This window comes from Podarcis melisellensis (assembly GCF_964234715.1).
Source record: "Podarcis melisellensis genome assembly, chromosome: 11".
Taxonomy (NCBI): domain Eukaryota; kingdom Metazoa; phylum Chordata; class Lepidosauria; order Squamata; family Lacertidae; genus Podarcis; species Podarcis melisellensis.
In genome coordinates, this window is record NC_138543.1 from 27,483,618 (window position 1) to 27,505,776 (window position 22,159).

Genomic DNA, 22,159 nt, shown 5'->3' on the forward strand with positions numbered 1-22,159 from the left:
GTGTATATTATTTTATTTTTTGATACTAAACTTCCTGTGTGTTAACACAGAGACTAAGGTTTTACATGCCAACAGACTTTATTAGAGGACTTACATAAATGTATGCAGGTGTGTGTAGATATTGTGGTTTATGGTATTATTGTATCATTGTTTACTTTAAATGGAGTCATTCACATAACTTAGCATATTGTTATTTATTTTCTCTTAGCAAAGCTTACTGAAGGATGAACAAAACCAAGAAGAAACTATTCTTCACTTTCTTCTTGATCTCTCCAGTCAATGTGGTGTCTTATTTCCCTGTACTCCAAGTGGGACATCTTTTGAGTTTATATCCAGTGCTTCCCTTCATGGTGTTGAAGATGATTCTGCAATGGATACACAGTATATTTGGGATGATGTAAGATTACATCTTCGGCGCTTCTTAGTAAACCAGCTGCAAAATCATAATGAAACAAAAATTGGTACCTTACAACAGCAACTGCAGTTTAAAACTCGGTGTCTACAGCAGCTTTTATTTCTATATCCTGAGGCAGAAGTCCTGGAGAAGTATCAAAAAATGCAGAATAAATTGGTTAGTGATCTTTTACAGAAATGTGTTCTAGAAAGCATGGGTGAAACAAACTTTGAAAAGATGGTTCATGGTTATGAAAACTCAATTCCTGCATTGTGTGCAATGATAAAAGAAGATTTCTATGTACTGAGCGGAATTATTGACCCTTCTTCAACACTGAAGTTTATTAATGAAACTTATTTGGATACCATCACGGAAGAAATGACCGTTCTTCTTGAAACACTTTGTGAGCTTCAGTTTAAGGAAAATGCATTACATGGTGTTAAAGCAAGCAAGAGCTCAAAGAAACACAGAGGAGTACCTCATGTTGGGGGTTAGTGGCATTTTTTCCCATGAATTGTCTTAATTGTTTTTATCCTTTCGTTTATCTTAATTAATTATTAATTATTAGTTATTTAATTATCTTAATTATCTTAATTGTTTTTATCCTTTCATTTCTCATACATGTGTCTCATACATGTCCAGTGAAGGACATAAGTACATGAATACGGTAGCCACAAACACTCAATGGCAAGGCTTAAGCAACATCCATCTATTCTTCTATTCCCAATTGTAGGCTGTGTTTGTCTGCTTGAGTGTAGGCAGATCATAGAGATAAACCCATGACAATTTGCTTCAAGTTACTCCCCCTCTTGTCTTCTTGTGAGCAAAGGAACTGGACATACTTTGTTACCTTCTTACTAGTGCAAATTAGGTCATGTTGGGGTGAGCAGGGGTGAGGCAGCTTCGGAGATTTGGGCAGTTCTTATCCTTTTCATGTTTGCATCTGAACAGCCAGGTGCAAGAGGAGGATTTGGAGGTAAGCCTCTTTCTAAGCATCCTGCAAAAAAGAAAAGTGAACTGTGTGTTTATTGTGATGAGGTTGCTCTGTTCTTCCACAAGAAGCTTGGTTTTTTTCACTGCTGGGTGCACAGAAATGCAATGATCTGCTGCTCTCAAGAAGGAAGGGGCAGGGGGGGGAGGAAGAGAAACTATGGGCCAGATGAGAGACCACAAGGAGCCAGATCTAGCCTGAGGGAGGGACTGTCTTAAACTGCAATAGCCCTTTTACTTAAATATTAGTTACGCTTTTTAAACAAGGACTTAATCTTGAACTTAGTTTTTAAATAGCTGATAGGTATTGTGTTCTAAAATACGTCTTCTGAAAATGCCATCAACAGATAAGGCAATGGATGAGACACATTGCAGATGAGTTCAGAGAGTCTGTATTATTTTAACTTCATTTTCATTAAAATAATATTTATCTTATTATAAATAATAATATTTATCTTACTACCTGAGGGCTCTGTCCTCTCCCCCATGCTTTTTAACATCTATATGAAGCTCTGGGGTTGGGCTGGGTGTTCACCTCTCATTTAGATTAGAACTAGTGAAGGTGGTGAAGGTCCTGTGCGAATGTCTGGAGGCAGTTGGAGGATGGATGGCAGCTAATGGATTGAGGCTGAATCCCAGTAAGACAGAAGTACTGTTTCTGGGGGAGAAGGACAGGCAACTGTGGGGGACTCCCTGGTTCTGAATGGAGTAACTGTGCCTCTGAAGGACCATGGAGTGCAGCCTGGGAGTCATTTTGGACTCACAGCTGTCCAGGCGGCTGTCTACCAATTCCATCTGCTACCCTGGGTGAGACCCTACCTGCCTGCTCACTGTCTCACCAGAGTGGTACATGCCCCCACTTGGACTACTGCCATGCACTAAATGTGGGGCTTACCTTAGATGGTGACTCGGAAACTACAACTAATACAGAATGTGACAGGTAGACCGGTGACTGGGAGTGGCTGCCGGGACCATATAATACCGGTCTTGAAAAACATACTACATTGATTCCCAGTATGTTTCCAAGCACAATTCAAAGTGTTGGTGCTGACCTTTAATGCCCTAAATGGCCTTGGCACTATATACCTGAAGGTATTTTAAACTGTTGCATTTTCATTCATTTAGCTTCTTTTTATATTACCAAGATATTTGTAACCAAATTTTGTATTCTCTTTCATGACATTACTTGGGCATTTAATGATAACTAGGCAGAAGAATACTGATTAAAAATGATAAACAATTTTATTTATTTTTATTATTTATTAAATGTGTATACCACCCAAGGCAGTTCACAACAGACAAATACAAAATGAAAATACACAATACATAATAAAACCAAAATGAAATTAAAACAAACCAATAACTCCCCTTCCACAAACACATTTAAAAAACCATAGAATGTTAATCATCTGAACACTTGGTTGAAGGAAAACGGTTTCATCTGGCACCTAAAGGTATGCAATGAAGGTGACAATAGTCACATGAACTAGGCCATAGGTTCCTTATGCAGCATGTAGAATTTTATCAAGAAGAAAGTCAAAATTAATTAACACAGTGACAAATCACAGCTGATGTACTAAGTTTGTTGCACTCCCCTGAGCCGCAGTGGAACTGATGAGCACAGTTAGAATCAGTTAGAATCAGACATAGAAAAGAATAACATTTACCTGGATGTTACCAGAGGGCGGTACCTTGTTCCATCAGTGCAAGGATTTTTGCTTGTGGAATTGAACTCCCTTCCCCCTTTCCCTCCTCATAAGTACCTTGTGTCATCCCACAAACTACCCCAGCATTGGGGTAAACCTCCGAACAGATTTAAGGAGTGTACAGGGATAGGAGAGGGGAGGAAGTTCTGCTGTGCAAGCAGAAATCCTTGCTCTGATGGAACAAGTTAGTTGCATACTGTCCATAATTTCTGTTAACTTTTACTGGCAACATTTTATAATATTATAACTGTGTCTGAAATATAGTGTATGGCTTGGGAATATAAGGATGAATTCTAAATAAATAATGAAAAAGAGGCTTGAAAGTTTCCTATATATAATACCCTAGGGCCACATACAGTATTTGTTTCTAGAGGCAGCATGACAATTTAAAAATATTGCAAAAGAATTAAGCTTGCTACTTTTAAATTTATAGTAGGGGGTATGATGATACTAGCTAAGTTACCGAAATGTCAATTGAGCTGAAGAAATTTCAAAGCTGCTAGCATGTCCAAAAGCCTTACTGTTGCTTCAAATCAGTTATTAATCCCATAACGTGAAGCTCAACAGTAGAATTTCATTATTGACCCCTATTATATTTAAAAGATGACTTCTTAAAGGCTTTCTTATTCTTGCACGTATTATTTGAAAGAAACAAAATATTAGATGTATTAATATTTGTCATTTAAATATCTATTTTTACAGATGCATTTTTATTTTTGCTTATGTAATGTCTGTTTGAATCCTGCAAAAGTTACAAAGATTCAGGTCTGTGATTTGATTTTCTTATGCACACTCTGCAAACAAAAAAGCAATATAAATTTTGAACATTTTTTCATTTGTTAAAGAATATTTCCAATTAGGAAACACTAATTATTTTCATCTCAAAGCTTCCTTTGCACACCTGGGTGTTCTTCCTAAGGGTGAAAAGAACATTTAACTCACCATGCCCCCTAATTATTGCATTCTCCTCCCAAGTATAAAAGATGAAAGTGATTTACTCTTCAATCCATTTTCTTTTGAGCGGTCAAAGGTCAGTCTGAGATTTATATATTAGAGTAGTCTCTTTAATAAAAGAGTGTGACAAAGAAGTTGAGAGGGAATTATTAAGTTGGTTTTTCTTAGGAACATACAGTAGTGTGTAAAGGAAATAATAGAGGGCTATGAACGTCAAAAGAAGGAGGACTTCTAAAAGGTCTCCTGAAGAGGTTCCTAAGGCTCCTACAGTATTGTTTGACAAGGAAATTGATACATGACTCTTTACGCGACTCTTTTCAACACACACAAGCTGTCTCCTGAGCAGAATGTAATTAGATGCTCCTTGGTGAGATACCATTAAGTTGTGGGGCATTTTGTATACCTTCATTAGTGTGAGGCTTGGTTAGCTTTATGATTTTTATTTTTTTTTAAAGAAATGGCTCATTAATTTTTTTTGTGCAGGTTACGTTGGTTTCTGTGAGAAAGTAATATTTAAATATATAGGTCTTGATGCATCAACCCTGCCCCACATTTATATGTTCACTTAGCATAGGTTGCTATTTCCCATGTTGTGCACTCTCTGTGTGTGTGTGTGCAATAAAAAAGTATAATTGGTTTTATTTAATTTGCAGCAATCATTTTTTTAATAGACAATGATCTTAAACATTCATGCTTACTAAAGCATTCATAATGTTTCCATAAACCAGAGGTTGACCAACTACATTCTTTCTGTGGCACCCCTATGGGGCTCAGGAGCCCAGTTATGTCACCCCTTGCCTGCAGAGCTAGCAGCCTCTCACCCTTTGTTGAATACCCTCCTTTGTGGAGTATTCCCTCAGCCTCCTCTCCTCTTCCCTCTCCTTGGGAGTCCTCTGGGGAGTCGCTACTGTTGTCCCTGGTCCCTGAGCTCCCCCCCCCCCCGCCCCAAAGAGAGGTGCCTTCTCACACTGCTCCACAGAGGCCTGGGACTTGTCTGTCCATTACCAACAGCTAGGACTAACTGGCTGGTCTCCCTCACCTGCTTGCTTGCTTACTCGGAGGCTGCTTCAGCTCCTGGCAACCAGCACCCCCTGAGGCACCATTTGCCTTCAGAGCTTGTAGCCAGGGCAACTGCAACAAACAGCCGTGCAAGCCTTTGGGAGGCAGAGACACAAGAGGGCATCAGAGGAGGGTGGGCAGGGAAGAGGCCAGTGTTGCCTGCGACACCCCAGATCATCATTCAAGGCACCCCAGGGTGCCAGGGCACACTGATTGAAAATCACTGCCATAAACCATACCCTCCAGCATCTTGAGTCCCAGAACTTGGACATGTATCTTCCCACCCATGCTCCTGTGTGAGTCATGATGTGAGATTATGTAACACATAATATTTCCTTTTTTCAGGGCCATGCTTTACATTGCCCAAAACGTGTTTTGGGGAGTTGCATGAGATTGCAGCCCTACAAAACCTGCATTTTTCAGGGTGAGATCTCTGTCTGAAATCGCATGAGGTCACAGCATCCAAAATGGCCACCCTGCTCTCACATGAGAAAACAGGATGTCCATAAAGCTCCAGATCGTCCTCAATGCTATTTAACAGCTATATGAAACTGCAATAAGAAAAACTATCTTCCTGATTACTTGTGTGCCCTCCATAATTTTGCCGATGTTCTGTACCCATCAGTTTGCTTTTGAATTGTAATATTGTTCCTGAATATCAGCAAGGGTTTCTAGAAGACTTGTTAGTTCACATTTATTTCCACTAGCCTTTTGAAAGGCATGGCTAGTGAGATTTTTTTTATTTCTTTGAATAACAAACCCATGTCGCCTCAGACTCTGCTTTTGAAACACCTCTCATCTTCAAAAGAAGCTTGCCATGTGGCATGGCAGCTGCTGTTCGGGAAACACATGCTCAAAGCCCTCTTGAGCGCCTGGAACTAATTGTACTGTTCTTTGGATTCCAGCCTATATTTTCACTGATAGAGTTTATGAAACATAGTGCTTTATGATTAGTGGTTCCCTTAAAAGTGACTTGTGTCATCTCTTACTGGGTCTCTTTGCTGTTCATAGCAATAAGTATGAAATACAGAACATGCATATTTTGTGGATGTTTTCCATGGTTGGCGATCTTTCATAGGCTTTTAGAATTTTGACATGATGAAGTATTGGGCACACAGATACATATCTAGAATTACAAGTAGGAAAGTATATACTTCTTTTTATTTTGAGAGGAATAGTGTAAACTGCAAAGTGTAGACTGGTTGCTTGGTTTCATTTGAATCTATTCTCCCTGCCCCTCAAGATATTTTCATATCCCTAGATTGTAGCAGAGCAAAAGGGAACTGAGAAGCTGGCCACTTTTTTTTTTAAGCCTTAAACACTTTGATAATGGTTTGCATCCTTGTGGTTTCCCCTAGTGTACTGATAGTTCTTTATGATTCTGTCATTTTCAATCAGCAAAAAGTACATGTGATCAGTATATCTGATAAACTTGTCAATGCCTTTTTAAAACAGGATTCCCCAATCTATTCTATTCAGCCCCCTTCTTCATCATTTCAAGTATAATCTTGATAAGACGGAGATATGTAACAGACAGCTGTGTATAGCTAGCTCAGACTACAACTAATTTGTGCAGGAAAAAATTAAATCAGGAGGTAAATTATTTCATGATTGCTCATTCCCAACAGAGTTGGGCATCATTCTGAAGAAAATATCAAATAATTGGTTTCAGGCCGTGTCAGACACATGCAATTCCCTTCACTAATGGCTGTGTGAGGTAGCACCAGGCCTCAGGGGTCACAAAAGAACTGGAATAGCTTACTGCTAGGCACAGCAATAGAGAGACAGTGCACATAGGAAATGAAGTGGCAATAAGTGCAATCCATAGGGGAAATGTGCTTCACTTGGAGTTTAATATATTGGCTCAGAGTCTGGCAGTAAGCCATGCAACAATTGTTTACCTTTTTGTTAGCATCTGCATCTGTTCTGTTTTGTAAACAGCACTTAAACTCCGTCCGTAAATGCTGGAATCAATAACAACTGTTAAGGGATTTCCTTCCTTTTTCATATTTTATAACAAATGCAATCTACAAACAATGTTTGCCTTAGATTAACAAGGAGCAGACATTAACAAGGTCAAAGGGATTTGCTTGTGAACATTTTATAGCTTCTTGGATGTGCAGTAATTATATCTGCAATTTGAACATATCCTGTTACCTAGTCAAATGTAACTGTTTTGAAAACTGCTGGTGTATAGTAATGAAGCAGATTTTAAGTACCTTAAGTTCTGTGCATGAAAAACTGCTGGCATTCTAGCACTTTAGGTTGAAACAGTATTGCAGCTGCTATTCAGAAATACACCTTTTGAATTCATAGGTGTTTCTTATGCATCTAACATTTAATGCATTAGTATTAGGTTGCAGTCCTGCACATACAGGCAGCTTAAACCCCAACTAAGTCATTTGTTTGCAAAACATAATATTTTAAATCTACAGCTGTAGTACCATTAACAGTGTTCTAGTATAAAATGAACGAGGGCTGATCATGTCTAGTGTGTATAAAGTGAATACAGCATTATAGAAAACATGTGGAAGCATAATCTTCTTTTTTGGTTTAAAAGAGACTATGCAGATGATGATGACTTAATTGTAAAGTGACCATTAGCTTTGGCATCACAAAAAGATTGATATAACTGAGAGCACAAAAACCATTGTCATTTGTATTTTTGCTTATAAATCCCCATTCAGTGTTTTGAATATTTATATAGCAAATAATTGCAATTATATTTTTTGCCAAATATTAGCTACATGCTGAGAGCATTATAATCATTTAAATATAATGTGCAATTGACCTTTGAAAAATCTTTGGCCAGAATCCAAAGAATGGAAAGATGTGTATGTATGGCATTGAACTATATGTGGGGCTGGATCTTTGTTTTGTTTCCCTTTTCACTGTGGAAATCAAATCTGCTTTTTAAAGTTCAAAATCAGGTTGTTTCTTGGGCAGTAAGAACTACTGTGGAGAAAGGTGCGCTGCTGCTGTTTTGTGTGGTTCCCTCCCATGCATGCAATCTCAGCTTTCTCATGCTCACCCGATAATAATGGGTTGGTCAGGATTTCTTTTCAACAGCTGACAGAATTATCAGAATATTGCCCACAGAGCTGCTGTGAAAGTTGGTCCTTTCTCTTTTCAGTGATGCAAAGAAATTGTGTTTTTTTGTAGGTTTCCTCCCATGTGTTTCTCACAAAAATGGGTAGTGCTAATCTTTTTGTTGTCGTACCCTACCTGTTTGGGTTATTAAATTCTATTTACATTGTGTGATCTGACTGCCCTAGAGTAGACCTACATCTGTTTTTGCGTAGCCAAGTAGTTTGATTTGTTTGTCCCTACAGCTTCTGAAATGCTATTCCCAAATGCTATTCACAATAGGCCAAAGAGCCTCACTACTCTCAACTAATGAAGCGTGATGGAAAGGGAAAAATAAATATTAAGAGGGATCTTTCACAGGTTAACAGTGCAATTGTATCCATACCTACTCAGAAGAGCAAACCTTATTCATTTGAATGGGACTTACTCCCAGGCAAGTGTTTATAGGATTATAGCAGGCTTAATTTCTTTCACTGAAGTTTAGAATGTAATCTAGAAGTGCATGTGGAAATAAAAACAAAACGTAAAAGCAATTGGAGGCTTGTGGCACCTTTGAGATTTATTTTTGCATGAGCATTTATGAACTGTTACCAGACGTTATAAGCATCAGTCAGGCATTCTGACAAATTTCACTTTCTAATGTGTGGATGAATTAAATGTTACTATTCAAGAATATAAATACAACAGACAGTCATTCTGACATATTAAACACACACACACACACACACACACACACACACACACACTAAATACATCAATGTAAAACACACATTAAATTGCCATCACTCACTGACAGGGTCTATCCCCAATCACATTGAGACTTTAGAGCTCAGAGGTCAACAGTCAGCATGATTTTCTCGCTGTACCAGCTGCAGGATAAATGCAGAGAACAGAGACGCCCATTGGACATTGCCTTCATTTACCTGACAGAGGTCTTGGACATCATCAGCCATAAGAGACTCTTCTTCACACTGCTCAACAAGAAAGGATATCCATCTAAGCTTCACAATATGATATTGTCCTTCCAGGAGAACATGTGTGGCACCATTCTGTATGATGGTGAATCCTTGGATGCCTTCCCTATAAAGAGTGACATTAGCAGGGCTGTGTTCTTGCCTCAACTCTCTTTGACAAATTCTTCTCCTTGGTGCTTTCATATACCTTCAGCTCGACTGAAGATGGTATGTATTTTCATTCAAACAGTAACGGAGTTCTGTTCAACCTGGCACATCTCTGTGCCAAAACAAAAGTGTGACAGATCTTCATCCGAGAGATGCTTGCAGATGACAGAGTCTTGACAGTGTACTCCAAGGAAGCTCTACAAAGACTCATCAACCATTTTGCCCAAGCTTGCAGGGAGTTCGGCATTACCACCAGCCTGACAAAAACCAACATCCTGGGTCAGGACATCACCAGCACTCCACACATCAGCATTGGTGACCACAAGCTTGAGATGGTAGACAATTTGGTCTCCCAGAGTTCCACCATAATCAGCAACCTCTCAATTGATGCTAATCTGGACAAGAGTATTGGCAAAGCAGCTACAGCAATGGCTAACCTCTCCAAAAGGGTTTGGGAGAATGTGATGCTAATGACCAATACCAAGATGAAGTTCTGCCAGGCTTGCATGTTGAGCATGCTACTTTATAGAAGTGAGTCATGGGCAGCTTACAACCGCAAGACGCGATGTCTCAATGCCTTCCAAATGCTTAGCATCAAGAGGAATTTGGGCATCACGTGGCAGGACAGAATCTCAAACAAAGATGTCCTCTCCCAAGCCCACATTCGCAGTATGTTTGCACTCCTGTCTCAGCAATGTCTCTGCTGGCTAGGTCATGCCCACAGAATGGAAGATGGCAGGATCCCCAAGGATGTGTTCTACCGGGAGCTGGCTTATACAAGCCTTTGTTTGGCTTGTTAATATTTGCTCATTAGCAAACTTCCTTGTTTCCCTTTTCTATTTATTTAAACTGAACAGATAGCCTCTCTTTTCACTCAAATTTATTATCTGTGTTATTCAGTGTGAAAATGACAAAGTGACTTAGAGTGACAGCATATTTATGTGATTTGAACTATTAAAACAGAAAAGGGTGTATTTGATTTAATCAGTCTGCTATTTTCACTACAGAGATTTTCTACATTTAAAATGTTTTTATTAACTGCCTTGAAAATGAGTAAAAATGTTAAAATAAATACTCTTCAAATAAAAAGAAAATCAGGGTAGTATCCAGTGTTTTGCTGGTTTAAGAGACTTGACCTATTGGAACAGAACTTGCCCCTCCTCTCCCCTGCATGCTCTCAAAAGCACCTCCAGAGGGTCAAGGCACCCTCTGCAGATTTTGGGGGGCTCACAGGGGGAGGAGAGGAAACTGCCAGTGGAACCCCATTAGCAATGCTTGGGATACAACCCAAAGAGTTTAAAACAGTTGATAGTATAACATAGCTGCAGAAATCATTAGTAATTTATATGCTGAAGTGCTGATTTTAACTTACTTTCTTCCCTGGAAGTTGGTTGTGTGTGGGGTTTTTTAAGGACTTTGAAAGAAAGAAGTGAGAACAATGCAAAACAGAATGAAGCACCTTCCTGTGTCAACTAAGTTGACTTTTCTGTTCTGGTGGTATTTAGAATACGCATGATCTTTATTTACACACACACACACACACACACAACATGCCATAGCCAAAGTCCTTAATAAGGTATAACAAAGATTTCAGTACTTGCAGAATGTAAATTCTGGGCTGCAGGTAGCTAAGTCTTAGTGCTGGAATTACAAGTTTCAGCAGGAGTAAGAACAGAGTCTAGACCATGGGTAGGCAAACTAAGGCCCGGTGGTTAGATCCAGCCCAATCACCTTCTAAATCCGGCCCACGGAGGTCCAGAAATCAGCGTGTTTTTACATGAGTAGGATGTGTCGTTTTATTTAAAATGCATCCCTGGGTTATTTGTGGGGCATAGGAATTTGTTCCTTTTTTCTTTTCTTTTTTCAAAATATAGTCTGGCCCCCCACAAGGTCTGAGGGACAGTGGACTAGCCCCCTGCTGAAAAAGTTTGCTGACCCCTGGTCTAGACAGAAAGCTGTGGCAGATCTCATGAAAGAACTAAGACAAAGTTGAGGAATAATTAGATCCATATCTTGCACAAGTAGAGGCAATTCAGAGATGGCAGCCAATTTAGGGAGGCAGAAATGTAGTTAGATAAATAAAAACAAAGGAAGACAGGAGAGAAGCAGGTATAGTGAGCCCAGAACATAAACTGGCAAGTTAGAACACTGGAGCCTGCAGAGAAAAATATTGCTTTGACTCCCTCTAATTTTAGTTTTGAATGGCTATCCTCAAGAGGCAGCAGTGTACATGTCAGAAAATTTCTGGACAAAGTCCTCATTTAAACTTGATTGGGAATCAAATATGGAGGCCTTCTCCTCCTCTCTTTTGGGAAACATTTTAAGCTAAATCCCAGGCTGGATCTAGACACATCAAAGAAGCGTTTCAGTTAAACACGTTGTAAATTTACACAGGGAAATCTGGTAGGGAAAAATGGTACTCCACAGCACTGTCTGGTGATACAGTGTTATATCGCATATACAACGCATATATATTGCTTTTTCTTTACCAATCTACCTGAATCCCCAGATGGAAGCAGAAAGTGCTGTAAGAATAATAGCATTGGTTGTTAGCTTCACTTTCTCTTCTTACTGTAATCTCGACTAACAAAATATAAATGCATAACTCAGAGCGGGAAATCCCTCAAAAATCAATTATTTATCATTTAATAATTGACTCCATCCTTTTGTAGGAACTGAGTTGCCACCACCAAATAACTTCTGATCCTGATCCACATAGATTTCACCAACCACATAGACAGAACTTCATCCTTGCTTTTGGGTTCATTTACAAAACTTTTAATGGACAGGATTTTAATTTTCATATGAATATAGAGTTACTTACTGAACCTCACTATCCCCATTTTGCCTGGATTCAGTCTCCATCTACTTGCTTTCATTCAATCAATCAATCTAAGAGGGGCCCTAGACAGTTATTCTAGGCTGTGATCTGTGGCTATGTAACTTTCGAAAATAAAAAACAGAGCTGGGTTTCTTTAGCATATTAACATCTCACCCCAGATCTTTGGATAATTTATTCCAATGATTTCATAGATGCTCAACTGTTGAACAGTATCAATGACAATATACAACTTTGTTGTACATCGTAAGACAATTCTTGTGGATTTGAGAAATCAACACTAATTTTATGAACTTGCCTGGTTAAGAAAAACAGACCCTTCTCAGAGGCATCAAAAAGTTTTAAATTTTTATCTATAGTGACCTACATTTCATACAAGTATTCTTTATATAGACATCATTTTTAGTAATGTTTATGTAGGAGATAATATATATCACATCTTATGTATTTTAGTGCATTTATATACATATGCTACAATATATTGTATGAAATTAATTTCTCCCACTTGTTTTGCAGCAGCTCAAGAATGTTCTAGAAAAGGGAGAAACTTCTGTTTGACACTACATCAACTCAGATGTCTTTCTGAGCTTATAAAGCTTTTTTTGTTGATGGAAGAAAAGGTTGAAGAACTATCTTCAGAAATGCTGTTATTACCATGTTTTTCTGAGAACAGAAATGTTCAAGGTAATGTACATTTCCCCCACTTACCTTATTTTTCCTTCAAAAGAATTGCCTTGTGGAAATTCAGTAGATAGAATAATTGGGACGAGAAAATAACATACCTCTTTATCACTCCCGTAATGTCAACTTATTTCTGGTGTACTCTGGAGTCTTTTGAAATATTTTCTCACTTTTTTCATCATTAACATAAACATGAGCTTACTAGCTATAAGATGATGGAAGATTTAATAACCGCCCAAAATTATAATTAGTTTATTGCTCAGAGTGGGGAGATCTGGGTTGAATGTGTGTTTTAGGAAGCAGCAAGTCATTGGGAGGGGCAGCAGTATTTTTTGCAGGGCTTATGCCAGAAGGAAAGACCTATTAGTAACCTGCTAATCTGGAAGCAATATAGAAGTGCAATGGCAGAGTACTGTGGATGGTGCCACCATATTTCTTGTCAAGGTATTGCACTTCATATCAACTAGGCTACTTTGTCTGTGGGCTGTGGGCTGGGTTTTCTCAGCATGGAATAAATTGGAGCCCTGCACTATTTTTATATTAGCATTATACTGAAGTTAGTTAGACAAATGAAAAATTTGACAGTAGAACAGAAAGTTTAGTTTTTCTTTGTTCAGGATATCATGCGGAACCTTTAGATTTGATGTACAGAACATTTGTAAAGCTCCATCAAAAATAAAGTGGTCCTTTGAGAAGTTCCTCATATTTTATTTTATTTTGCCAGAGGTGGTATCGTGAGTTTCAGCTAAGCCAGAAGGTTTCTTGGCCATCATTTTTTTTCCCTAGACCCAGCGATGACAAAGAGCAATGGCTGCATAAATTGGATGTAAGAAGAACACTTAGGGTTTATCTCAGAAAAATCAAAGATTTCAGATCTTCTGACAGATTGTTTGTACTCTTAGGGGGTCTTAAGAGGGGTCAAATGGCTTCTAAGAGTTCCTTAGCTAGATGGTTAAGGAACTGTATTAGGGAGGCGTATGTAGTTAAGGGTAAAGTGGCTCCCAGGGTTTGTAAAGCTCATTACACTAGGACTATAGCTGCTGCTTGGGCGGAGAGGTCGAAGGCTTCTACATCGGAAATTTGCAAGGTGGCCACCTGGGCTTCTCTTCATACGTTTTCATAGCATTATCCCTTGGAAGTAGTCTCTTCTGCAGATTCTGCTTTTGGTAGGAGGTTGCTTGTGAACCAAAAAAAAAACCCTGCAAAGAAAAGAGAGATGCGTAGTTCACACTACTTCTCGCTGCCATCAAGACAAGTTCCTTTGCAGTTTGCACAATGGAAACCTATGAAGGCCAATTTAGGTGGCAGAAAATAGAAGTTACAACTCAAGGAAGCACTGCCTACTGATGCTCTCTGATTGTAATCCCATGGCAGACAATAGCACCAAGGGACATAGTGGGGGGAAATGAACATTTATCAGAGAATATATGCTGAAGTAATCAGGACTTTTTTTTATCTCAGTTTAAATTCTCTGGAATTTGATTCTTTTACATCTGCTTCTATAAAACGCAGAACTTCATTTAGAACAATAATTTCAAAAGTGCTCCACTTGATTTCAGTATGCTCACTTTTCTTTTTACATTTAATTCTTTGTCTTTATACTAAGAAACACAACTAGTTCTCATTGAAGGCCATATATACGTGAAGTATCAGGAAAAAACATTGACCGAAATGTTAAAAAGTGCAATCTGAAAGAAGTCTTCAGTTGCATGAATGCAGAAACAGTTGGCTTAGAAAAACATGGATTGAAACATAATGCACAATGAATTCTTAACCTAATATGAATTTGATTTGAATAATGGAAAAAGTGAAAATGTTTTTCTTTCCACCGTGAATTCTGTGTCATCAGCGCAAGGGGGTTATATTTGTCATTTTCAGCTAAGATTTGGGACTTTGAGTGTATTCTGACTTCGCTTCCTTGTTTTTCTAGAACTAAAATTGACCAAAATTTGAGTAATACATTGATTTTGTCAGGTACCAGCTGAAAAAAATTAACCTTTTCTTTCTCCATTCCTTTGTCCATTCCTGCTGTTCTATTCTTGCTATACACTGCAATTAAATTAGTGGAATGTTCAGACATACCTAGTACGTTCATTATCACAGGCAATATGATCCTTTGAAGGAACCTGGAACATTCAGCAGCAGTCATGGATAAAGCAGAACATTCTTATTTGGAATGAAGAATGCTTGGTCAAATTATATTCTCCTTCTGCCCTTCTGGTGTGATTTCTCTTTCCTCTGGTCCTTCAGAAGTCTCTTGTTGAGATTTTCAAAAACATCTAACACACTTTTCATCTTCCTCTCACCTTTTTTTTCTCCATTTCAGCGAGAAAGGTGAACTTTAGACAGATCTGATAATGAGTGCCAAGAAAAGCTTTTTCCAGTGGAGCTCTTTGAAACCACTCTGGGCAAACTTGTCAAGGCCTTAGGTTTTCAAGCTTTGCCTCAGGGGACTAGAAAGATTTGCAAAGGTCTTCCCTTCACAGCTTAAGAAGAAATCTATTACTTCATATAAATCTCTAGAAAGCACTGTAAAAGAATAACATGATCACGTTTACAAAGTCACTGCTGTAATGGGTAGCCTTTTAAATCATATAATGTTAGTTTTGTCTCTGTGTGTAGATCCTAAAAATAGCAGCAGCAGCTTCTTTCATAAAGATTATTTTCAAGAAACATGGTGATGGGGAGATGGAATGTACACTGAGAGCATAGCAGCTGGAAATACTTTATTTTCATTAACTTGTTAGCACTTTATTGGAATGGACTAACAAATAAAATTCTCACTCAAAATGTTTGCAAATCTCCCCTCCCCCACTTAAAAATAATAATTTATGTGGTGCTAAATTTTCTTCTAGACCCCTTTTCTCTATGACTATCACACATTTTTCCCTGGGCAAACTATGGGAAAGAATACTGCCTTGCAGATCCTTTTGGATATTTATTTGACTGCTTAAAATACATATAGTAGTAATACTATATTAGGTTTTAAAAGAGTGAAGTGTCAGTTTTAAATGTGTTTAAGGGATCTCTCTTGTTAAAGTAGTGTAGAGATTCATGTCCTTTGTTTACCGTATGTTTTTGTATATAATGTAAATCATCTGGATCTGGATTCCTTGGCAAACACAAGCATTTGCAGTTGTTGATTTCCTTTTTTCTATAAATGTTTATATATTTCTGGGCAAATAAAAGACAGAAACTATAAATCACTGAATGGTATAAAGTGGCACAAGCACTTTCCAGCCACCATGATTATTAACAGTAGCCAGAGTGGATTTCAAAACCTGAATTTCAGAAATAGTAAATGTTTCCTTAAGGGAGGGCGTAGTCTCTGTTGCCCTTAAAGAATCAGCAGATATTAGATTATGTATGTTTAGTTCCCGAAATTGGTACCAGTCCTTGCTGGTACCAATTTCAGGAACTAAACCCCCAAGATTAGACCCTATGAACTCAGACATTTACCTTCCAATCTAACCTCTTTTGGAGCAAGACACTAGAGAGGGTGGTGGGCTTTCAACCCCACTGGTTTAGGAGAAAACTGATTAGTAAACCCATTCCTATCCATATTCAAGACTGGATAGGACTGGCTTTGAGACAGAAAGAGCTTTGGTCATTGTGATGAATGTCTTAAAGCTGGTGACTGAATGATTACAAGACTTGGTTCTACTCGACCTCTCTGAGGCTTTTGATATAATCAACTATGGGTGTCCTTCTGTGACTGGATTGGAGCCAGGATGCAGAATATTACAATATTACACCCTTCCTGGGTGGCTGATTACAGAAGAATGAATTGATTTATTACAGTCACAGATCAGAAATATAACTGATGGCAGAAGGTAGTGCTGGGTGATAACTGTTCCACCCTATGCCTATAGGTTGTATCTTGTCCCCCATGATTTTCAAGCATACATATGAAATCACTGGAGGTTTTGTCTCTCCCCCCACCCCGTATTTTTTCTATCTTACCCTTCAGTATAAGTGCTGTCAAGTTAAGGCTCAACTGTTTTAAGAATTGTGCTGTTTTAGTTTGTTTGCATTTTTGTAAATTTTAATCATGGATGTTTTTAATGTTTTGATGAAATTGTGTTGTTACACATTTTAATTATGTTTGGATATATATATATTATAATTGGTTTATTCTTGTGGAATAACCATGTGGAATCCATTTTGGTGTGTAAGTGGTATATATTTAATAATTCTAACAATAGGTTTAATCCGCTGCCCCATTTATCCTCACAACTACCCATGAGGTTGAGAGAGACTGGCCCAAGTTAGCTTAATGTGTTGGTTTGCCAGATCCTAATACCACGTTCTAATTAGTACACCACATTGGATCAGCAACATTGCCAATATGCATATGACAAGCAGCATTACTGCTCTTTTCCACCACTTAATCTCAGGGAGCCTGTGGAACTCTTGAACAAAGGCTTGTCCACACTTGGCTTGCCTCATGCCTAGAAAGCATGAGTTCAAGCAGTATTCCATTTGCCCCACGGCTTTCCCCAGGAAAACCCACTCTTTACCACTGAATCGGAGCAAACGTCAATCCACAGAAAACCCGAAAGCAGGCTTTCTCAGGGAAAGTGGTGGGAGAAGCAGAAGTGTGCATGAGCCCCAAATTCCTTGAGAGACTATGGGAGAGCCTCTGAAACTTAATCCAGATTAGATTGTCAGTGTGTAGGTTGGAAAGTTGACTGGTGTGAAATCAATCCTAGATGAGGTTGTACTACTCTTTACATACCAGGTGTGCAATCTGAAGGTGCTCCATAACAGACTATTATCTGGAGAGGAATCCTTGGGCAGGTGTGCCTCCTGCTAGGCTCCAATTTGTGCTCTAAAGTGCAGAACTCCTACTTTACATATGATTGAGAGAAACATTTGTTTAAAGATATGGGTCTGTCACTGGCAGCCCACAAACATGTCAAATGCTGCAATGAGCTGGAGACAGATCTCCCACACCAGCAAGTTGGGAGACTGTAGATTCCAAGTGTTAGAAAGTTTTGAATATTTTATTTTTAACTGACTTTTTCCAAGTTACTAATATTTTTATGTAAGTATCTTAATAGACTCTTGATTCCAACATTTAAATATCTAAATATTGTATATACTATATATACCATTAAGTAAAACAAAAATGTAGTTATTGAAAAGAGAATTTTGTTTGCAGCCTGAATTTTACTTTTATTTCATTACTAACATTCCACTGCAGCTTGCTGAATATCTTTATAGAATGTATTGATATATCAAGTTTTCCACAGCCTTAATCTTAACTTTGATCCCATTTGTCATACTGTGCAGGAGTTCTGAAGAAAGCTGGTGGGGAGCTTTTAATAGGGGAAAGTAGAGCAAATGAAACCAGTGTGCTTCCTGAACAGTTACTTCAGGTAAAAGAGGTGAGTAAAATAAAGAGTCAAACTCTCTGGGAGCCTGTTTTGTCTGCACCATCAATACAGATAAGGACCTATTAACATATTCATTACGAATCCCTTATGCTAAGATGCTAATAATTTCAGTGCTATTAGTAATTTAAGCCTGCAAAGACCAAGGCTGGAAAGAAAAAAGACCATATACAAAAATTTGTGAATATAAAAGAAGCTGTTAAACCATTTTGTGGCATCACTATTAAAAGAACAAAGTCGCTCTCAGAAAGGCAGTGAACATAAAAACATATAAAGGTGCCATTGTAAGTTTTTATTTAATGTCCTCGATGTTTCCAAAAGTATTTTCAGGCGTGTGTTGAAAACTGAGGATCTATTTTTACATAAGCTTGCTCTTACAATTTATGATGGCCATTTGCACAGGCTCTTTTCATATTAATATATTCCATATCATCCTACAAATAAAAAGCACTCATATCTATTTCTCATAGTCTAGCATTACCAAGAAACAAGCCACTTTCTGTAGCTAATGCATAACTACACTGGTGCTGCGATCTCTGTGGAGCATATGAGTGAGGGGAGTTCTCCCACTTTGTCTGAGCAGTAAAATATATTGTCTTTGAGCTGCATCTCACCAAAATTAATGAATCAGTTCTATCACATTTTAAATATAGTTTTAAACAACTATCAGCAACTTAATAAGTCTGAATAAAGAACACAGGGGAGTAATCAGTTCATCTAGAACCAAGTGTCAAGAGTCCTAGTTATATGCACGTACAACATTTTAGATCATCAATGAAACAAAGCTTGGCATCAAATGGATTACAAAGCTGATTACTGAAGAAACGAACTGGATTGCTATTCTCAGCTTTTAGGGCTGGGATCCAAAGAACTGGTGACACTGAAGTGTAAGGGCTTACCAGTGAAAATGTTTACTTTTTGTCTTTACATGACAGATACCTATTGCACCTCACAAAAGGCCCTCACTTTCAAAAGCAAGTTTCTGTTTGAGAAAGAAAACCCAAACTCTGCAGTTCTTACCTACATTGTTCCTTTATTTAAACATCATCAAAACATCATGAATCTTCAGAGTTGCATCCAACTGCTGTCCCTTGGTGACAGAAGACTGATCTAGCAGACAATTTTGGTCAGCTGAACAATGTCCCCCTCCTCCAGAAGCTTTGGGTGTGTGGCGGGGTGTGTGTGTAGCTTTGGGACAGCATGGGAGGTGGCATGGAGAGCTGCAGAGGACAGAGGCAATTTCCAGAAATTGCCTCAATCCCTGCTTCTGCTGATGGGAGCCTCAGTTGGATCAAAAAGATTTCCCTTAGTAGGGACTCAGCTGGATACAATTATTTATTTTGTTTACATCCTGTCTCACTAGGTTTGGTTGAAACACTTTATAATGAATAGGAATCATCAGTAAAACATTTAATATACAAAAGAAATATAACAATAAAACTGACTGCAATAGCATCTACAGCAGCCAGAGAACCTAGATATTACAGCAAGTAGAATCTCAGTGCCATAGCATTAAAACACTTTACATTATTTATCTGAATAAGTGCAAGTAGACACTGTTGGCATAGGCAACAGCAACAGCCTTTAATTAATACCCACACTACTGAGAAGAAAAACACACATCTGGGTGCAGGACTTGGGTGGCTTTCCTGAGTTGTGAATTTAGTTTGAGTTTCCCCTTTCTGGCTTGCTTCTCTTTGTAGTATGTGTGAACTGATCATTTTAAGTAAAGGAACCCGAATAAAGCAAAGAAGTCACTCAGCTATAATCACTGTGTTTGTTTGTACACCATCCGAAGCATATTCTGGAACTGAGGGGTAATTACTAAAGAGGCTAAAAGGAAATTTTGAGCAGGCTGTTGCTCTTAAACTTTGAAGAACAGGGGGTGGGGTATGGGAATGAATAGCAAATTAAAAGGCTTGACCATCTAAAATTTTGCAGTGTTAAACATTCCTGCTTTGCCAGCTAATCTGGACCTCCCAAGCCAGTCGCCAAACGCTTCTGACAGTTGCTGAAGCTTGGGCTCTGGCAAGTTTACAAAAGCAGTTTCATACCAGTGGAATGAGGAGGGACATGATGTGGGGTGGTGGTGAAGGTGGGAAGCTACCTAAAATGTTTCCTATATGGACCCCTGTGAAATGAATGGGAGAGGAGGCGTAACACAACAGCACAAATAACAGCTTCACACCACATCCAGAAGAAAAGAGTCAGTCAGTTCCAAGTGTATTGTGTGTTAAGTATACAAAGAGCTTCAGTATACCATTTGATCAGCTTAGGTATAATTGAAACAGAAACATTTGACTGTTCAGATTTTGTCTGTATACTTCTATATTTCAGACTACCATACTAGATTTCGGCTGGAGAAAAGCATTTAAAGACCTGTCCTCTTCAGTAGCTCACTGTATAACAATTGCAGTTGAAGATTTTTCCAATAAAATTCTTCAACATGAGCAGAATGAACACACTTCAGCTGCCTGCTATGTGATGCATACTGTAAAGGTACAGCACATGAAGGAGCTCAGGGAAGTAGTCCACGAGGAAGAACAACCAAAACAAATTTCAAAGGCATGTATCAAAAGATCTGAAGTTTTAAGGGGATTACAGAATGTCGGGTTTGTTTACCCATAAAACATTGAAGTACTTGCACTTCCAGTATTTTAAGAGTCAAATGCATGGAATGAAATCCTGTGCTAACTTATTTAATAGAGCTTTATAGATCTCAACATATATTCTAAGAAACTTTAAAAATGTATCCATTTTAATATTTTTAAATGTATCCATTTTAGTAAATAGCCTAGATTTCTGTCCCACGAAGAAATCAATTTTGTAGGTGGAGATGCATTGATGAGACTGAGACACATTAGTAGTTCACTAGGGAAAGTCTAAAATGCAGTGAATATAAAACCATAAAAACAAACAGGGGCAGAAGGGGTTCAGATCTGAAGCTACAGTGGGAGAAAAATTAAAGCCTGATTCATGGAGTTGTGTATAGGGGATTGAAGATTAAAAACAACTCAACCCAGAGTAGTCTCTTCTACTCCAGTTCCTTCTACACTTTCGGTCAGTTTAAATTGCAAAGCTTGTCTTGGACTGTATTACATGTTTGAATACTACCTCATCTTTAAACAAAAACCCTCTCTTATCAGACAAAGCAAGTGCATCAAGGAAAACAGTTCAGCCCAGCTTTCCTCCTCATGTCCTTTTTTATGTTCAGGGAGATTTTCTTGTGGGATAGCATTCAAACATTCAATTTATCCAACTGCAGCCTGAAATGATGCTGTCCAGGTAGAGTTTTACCGCTTATATGACTGAATGAATAAACTGACTCTTTTTGAGGCTTTCTCTGGAACAAAGCAGTCTGCAACCGCATCACTTGTTAAAACTGTGACTGCCGCTTCTCTTCTGAGAAGCATGTCAGAAGGGGGCAATTTGCAGTAAAAAGGGGTAGAGAGTATGTTTCCTCACCTAGTTGGGGTTCCAGGTGCATGCTTATAATAAGATACTTTTGTTTTTATAAAGTGAAGGCAAGAGTTATGGCAGCACTACTTAGAGTCAACTATGTGACCACTCTACAGTATGTGTTTAATGCCCATACTAGAGGCTACTGCCCTGCCCTGACTGAAGCATTTGGTAAACGGTGCTCTTTATTCACTTGGTGGAAGAGGGAGTAAAATAACATTAAATATCTAGGTGCACAGGACTCAATCACTTATAACCATTATATGAAAATCTCAATCAAATCAATGAGTTTCATGTAACATGCTTGGACTTAGAGGGAGTTGAGCTCAAAAACAAGTAACCACTATTATTGTCTGTTTTGACACTTGATTAGAAGTTAATGTGTGCATCTGTGGAGATCACAGAGTTCTTCATATAGGAAAAATGTCAATGGAGGAATTCAATCTGGTAAGGTCATCATTACATCAGGGCAA

The 22,159-nt window shown here is 38.4% G+C and overlaps 1 protein-coding gene and 1 long non-coding RNA gene across 6 annotated transcripts in view; one reads left to right on the top strand and one right to left on the bottom strand.

The window, feature by feature from the left end:
* KIAA0825 overlaps nt 1–22,159 on the top strand; it is a 189,178-nt gene that overhangs the window by 24,352 nt on the left and 142,667 nt on the right. For all 5 annotated transcript variants that reach the window (XM_081930133.1, XM_081930132.1, XM_081930135.1 and 2 more), the window contains 4 exons: nt 209–884; nt 12,667–12,834; nt 18,127–18,221; nt 20,565–20,792. In XM_081930133.1, coding sequence (XP_081786259.1) covers nt 209–884; nt 12,667–12,834; nt 18,127–18,221; nt 20,565–20,792 — 1,167 coding nt within the window. The remainder of the gene's footprint in view (nt 1–208; nt 885–12,666; nt 12,835–18,126; nt 18,222–20,564; nt 20,793–22,159) is intronic.
* On the bottom strand, nt 233–5,696 carry LOC309380363. The gene is made up of 4 exons (XR_014172879.1): nt 5,084–5,696; nt 1,245–1,391; nt 466–538; nt 233–365 (listed from the first exon to the last, which is right to left on the bottom strand). It is a non-coding gene; the product is annotated as an uncharacterized lncRNA (long non-coding RNA).